This window comes from Protobothrops mucrosquamatus, unplaced genomic scaffold (assembly GCF_001527695.2).
Source record: "Protobothrops mucrosquamatus isolate PMUCROS unplaced genomic scaffold, P.Mucros_1.0 scaffold4667, whole genome shotgun sequence".
Lineage (NCBI taxonomy): Eukaryota > Metazoa > Chordata > Lepidosauria > Squamata > Viperidae > Protobothrops > Protobothrops mucrosquamatus.
The window spans coordinates 73,892-78,793 of record NW_015390565.1 but is presented as its reverse complement, the minus strand read 5'-3'; the positions used below and the strand labels follow the sequence as shown (position 1 = coordinate 78,793).

Sequence of the window (4,902 nt, the reverse complement as noted above, 5' to 3'; positions counted from 1 at the left end):
CGTGTGAGTGGGGGCCTGAATTAATTGGGTCAAGTCCAAGGCCGTCATGGAAGCCAAGAACTCCTGAGCTGCCGCCGACGTCTCACCCACTGATGGCAGGTTGAAATCCCCCAAGACCATAAGTCTGGGGGTTCCAACCGCCACCCCGGCTATCACGTCAGCCAGTTCAGGCAGGGCTGTTGATACATAGCAGGGAGCCTCAATAGAAAGTAAGGGATTAACCTTTCCCTGCTTGTTTTTATCCTCTCAAAAACTCCATCTGCTTTCTTTCTTGCTAATTAATGGCTGCTCCCTAATACAGCAGCCAACTTCTGGGTCCAAACCTCAGTATTTCAATGCACAAAGGAAGAATTAAATGTTGTAGCGACAGCTACAAATAAATCTGCTCAGGAGTTTGCAATTATTCCTTTGTTTCATTATGCAAATTGCTTTACCAATTACCATGTTTATGAAAACCTATGCATATCTTATTCAGCTTTAAAAAACCTGCATATATATATATATATCAATCTCATGTAATCTCGCTTTTACATTTTATAAAATTCATTCTATTCTCCCACAGAATCAACATCCCCTAATCCAAAACCTCTAGGCCCGATTAAACTATGGTAGCCAATTGTTCTCGTATTTATCATATGGAACTGCCAATCACTGACCCAAACACTGTTACCCAGGTGTCATCAAGTTGATCTTCTGATGTCAAAGCATCTCCTTGAGTATAGAATGGATCTAGCTGAGCTGGTGACATGGTAGTTTTTCTAGGTTGTGCAAAACTTGCTGGACTAAACACACTTGCCCCTGTCAAAATATAATGAAATGTGCCTTATAAGATCTCCTAGTTAAAGGACGAACTAGGTACTCCAAACTAAAATAAAGAATAGACACAGCTTATTAAACTATGTTACTGATTAATTTTTGAATTCATAATTACCAAATTCACATAGAGTTTGACACTGAAGGAAGAAAAATGGTGATAATAATAATGCAGTGTCTCAAGGCCAGTAAAATAGTTACTTTTGTCAATACTTAAGTTTTATAAAATTTATAATAAACTTTTTTATCCTGATTGCCAGCATTTTACATAAATATAATGGAAAGGAAACAAAGTAACTTAAAAGAGGAAGACTTCTATCAGTGTCAGACATAAAGTAGAGGAGGAATTTTAAAAATATGGTAAAAGTGGGGTTGGTATAATTTCAATAGGAAACATGTATTAGCTCATAAATTGTGTAATGATCCATATACAAATTAAATAGAATACATACTGTTGAAGTTTCCCTTGCAGATAAATTCTTAATTAAATATCAAGAGAAGAAAATAAGTAAATATCGTACCTGTTCCAGGAGTTATTGGCAGAGACCCAACATTTGGACTCTGTATTACAGAAAAAGTGGCCTGCATGAAAGTACAAATATTAGTTAGAAATTGTTTTAGAAGCCAGAAAATAAACTCTTTGAACAGAATGTTTTATTTTAAAATCAGCCAGTACAATTCAACTCAAAAATACATCTGCATGTTGTTTATTGCTTGATAAAAGCAAATAAAATCCCAAGATTGAACTATACAGCAAAATATGCTATACAGGGATTGTTATTTTATAGGCCCTCATATGCAGTTTATGTTTTCTTTGGGGCAATTATGCCTGATCACAGTTGAAGCGCCATACTTCTCTACTGAGCAATAACAGAAGGCAAAACTGAGTAATTTGGGCCAGTATTGACTTAAAATAGGTGATCATTCAATGTATTATAAAATCAAATGAAGTCATCAGTATGGAATAAAATGTTTACTGCGATGTCAACTAGTACAAATAATTTTCCAGCAACATAGGGATTCCAATATAAATGTATGTAACCACTTCTCAGCTATCAGGCTTCTGTCTCTGAAAATACTAATTGCATAAAAATATTACACCTAGCCAAATGTATATCTTAACATACTGTGGCAAACCCAAGATTAACAAAGCTACAATAGCCAGCAAAGTATTATATTCTTCTTTCATCCCTTCCTCTTCCAAAGAGTTTTTGTTTGTGCAATATTAAATACCCTCATGCACTTAATGTTGGTGCCTTCAAACCCAAACTATGCTCTCTGGCTGCATATAGAGATGTTTTCTGAGGATGATATATCTGGGCTCGGTATAGCAAGTTCTGCCACTAATTATATGTCTTTTTCCAAGATTCAGTGAATCACAAAAACATTCCACATTTCTTCATGCATTAGCACACAGGTGTCAAATTCGCCACATCAGTCGCAACTCTTTTTGCATTGCCAGCAATGGGGTGGGCACGGCTTCGGTATGACGAAGCCGGCCTGTAGGCCGGCAGTTTGACACCCCTGTATTAGCAAAATACAGTGACCCTCAAAACAATAAGTGCATTTTTCACTACTAAATGTATTTAGAAAAATATGTGCACGTGATTAACACTGAAGATTGATAACAAGGATAATTTGCATTTCACCGCATGCACACTCGGTTGCACTAATTTCAGGGGAACAATGACGTGCCATTGCTATGTAATAATATAGCCAAATAAGAACCACTAAGAAAGAGAACGGCTGATTTAGCTCACTTCTGACACTAGGCAATGAAAGTTATAGAGATTGCAACCCAGAACTCTGTAAAAAGAGAACTTCTTTCTACTTTCTTATTAAACATGACATAGTATCACAATTGTTTTCTATGCTCAGTTCACATTCCAGAAAGGTTAATCCCATTGTGATAAGGCCTTTATAAAGGAGTTATAAAATAAAGCTACAAACTCTTCCCCCTTCCTCCTCCCCCTATGCAGACAGCTTTTCCTATTTCCTTCTACTGTTCCTGCTCCCTTCACCACTTGTGTATGTAAACTGGACCAGGCCCGGACTAATGCACAAACCAAACATTTATTAAACATATGCCACTCATCTGGTCTAGAGGTAAACGTGGCTATATTTTCAATGCCAAGATAGCCTTTTTAATCCTATTCACAAGGAGAAAAATAAAATAAAGTCCTCTCCTAAAAGTTCATCTAGGAAGCAGGTGAACACCCCCCCCCAAAAAAACCCACATTCTAATCAAGTATGTATACAATTATCTCAACATTCCATCCTTTCGCTAGTGGAATACTTAGCAGTTTTGCCTTACAGTAGAAAAATACATTTTCCTTTGTTTAAACGCTTATTTCACATGTGATCATAAATGAGGTCTTTTAGATTTCTCACCCCTCCACCCCAAAATGTATAAAAATATGTCATTCTATTGTTCAGAGTCCCTCTCTCTTGCAAAGCAGGCACCCAATGATCATTGAATAAAGCTTGACCATTTCTCCTCATTCATTGTGCTCCTTCCTTCAGTGGAAATCCAACAACATTGCCAATGCAGGAATCTCGCTCTGCAGCTTTAGGGGAATTACTTACAGGCCTTCGTGAAGTCAAAGGTGTTGATCCAAGACCTGGGCTAGCTACTTCATCATAGATGCTTCTAACTGGAGGAGCACCACCTTTATCTTTGTGTGTTGGCACTACTGGTTGTAAAGGAGACCCACCTAAGTAAACATATAATATTAGAACTAGTTAGTATGCAGTTTTCTGTAATCCTTACTATCTTTTTTGTGATTAAAGTGATTACTAATAAAGGAGACTATTTGTAGGTCAGGGCTGACATGAGGGATCCTTGGTGCTCTCTGAGCTTGCTTGTTTTCTTGCAGACATTTCATTACCCAAGCTAGGTAACATCATCACCAAGCACCAGCTTGAGTAATGAAACATCTGCAAGAAAACAAGCGAGGTCAGAGAGCATCTAGGACCCTCATTAAAGTGATTATTATGAATTTAAAAATCCTGTACATGAATAAAGCTGCATAACTGTTTTTGAACCTTGTCAAAAATTAAAGGCTGGAACTCTGGAAACCATCAAAACATTGCTAATCATGGTTACATAAGTAGTCCTAGGGGAGATATGGACAGTATCACTGTGCTCCAAAACAAATTCATTCTAAGGGGAAAAAAATCTGAATTACAATTGTGTGAATTGCATTTGTAATTATAAATCCTAAGTATTTTGCTGTACCCTCAGGGAAGAACATTATGTATGCAGCACTTATGATTTTTTAAAATGCAGTGTTTGGGAAATTCAGTAACATATGAATGTCAGTCAAGTTGAACAGTTAAAAAACGTCTTTCAAGCGATCCACCCTAGAAGATACTTGAAATGCAGTACACATGCTAAAATTAAAATTAAAAAATTAAAATCTTTTGCCATGCTAAAATTAGCTTGCTTCCTATTTTTTTTTTAAAAAAAAAAAAGTTAGCAAAGACCTGTTCTTAGCAAACACCCCTATCTCAAGTAACACCCACACTTCAATACTGTTCTAGGATATTCTTGGTGAATTTTTGCCATTTGGGGCTACTAGAAAAGTATTTTAATTCAGAACCAGCTTACCAGCAAGCATTGGTGACCTCATTTCCATTACACCAAGTGAAGGACCACTTAAAGAGCGAGTCTGCGGCGTCACCGGAGTTGGCAAATCACCCATCAGAAATCCAGGCAGAAATTGAGCACCAGCACCTGGTTTTGGTGAAGAAGGGGATCCTAATGCCATTGGCTCAGCACCTGCATTACAAAAGGTGGTTCACATAAGAATTACATTCAGCCTCTGTCAAAGACACTACAGTAGCTGGTTGCTCATTCCAAGACCTTAAAACAAAAGAAACAAAACTAAAGCTTTCCTGTTGAATACAACTGCCCTGGTTAAGCATTACCTTCTTTGCAACCACCATAAAGGGAGTCCTTGACTTACAACAGTTCATTTCAGTGACCCTTCAAAGTTACAACGGCATTATGGACTTGGTTATTTATATAGTTGGTTAATGTTAGTTAGATTATGATTATTATATTTGTAACCCTGTATTCAGCTCTGG

The 4,902-nt window shown here is 37.2% G+C and overlaps 1 protein-coding gene across 2 annotated transcripts in view; it reads right to left on the bottom strand.

Moving 5' to 3' along the window:
- Window positions 1-4,902, bottom strand: part of NUP35 (nucleoporin 35) — a 10,780-nt gene that overhangs the window by 4,197 nt on the left and 1,681 nt on the right. For both annotated transcript variants that reach the window (XM_015828569.1, XM_015828568.1), the window contains exons 2-5: window positions 4,424-4,594; window positions 3,400-3,527; window positions 1,335-1,395; window positions 657-798 (exon numbers count right to left, since the gene is read on the bottom strand). In XM_015828569.1, the coding sequence (XP_015684055.1) occupies window positions 657-798; window positions 1,335-1,395; window positions 3,400-3,527; window positions 4,424-4,594 (502 nt within the window). The remainder of the gene's footprint in view (window positions 1-656; window positions 799-1,334; window positions 1,396-3,399; window positions 3,528-4,423; window positions 4,595-4,902) is intronic.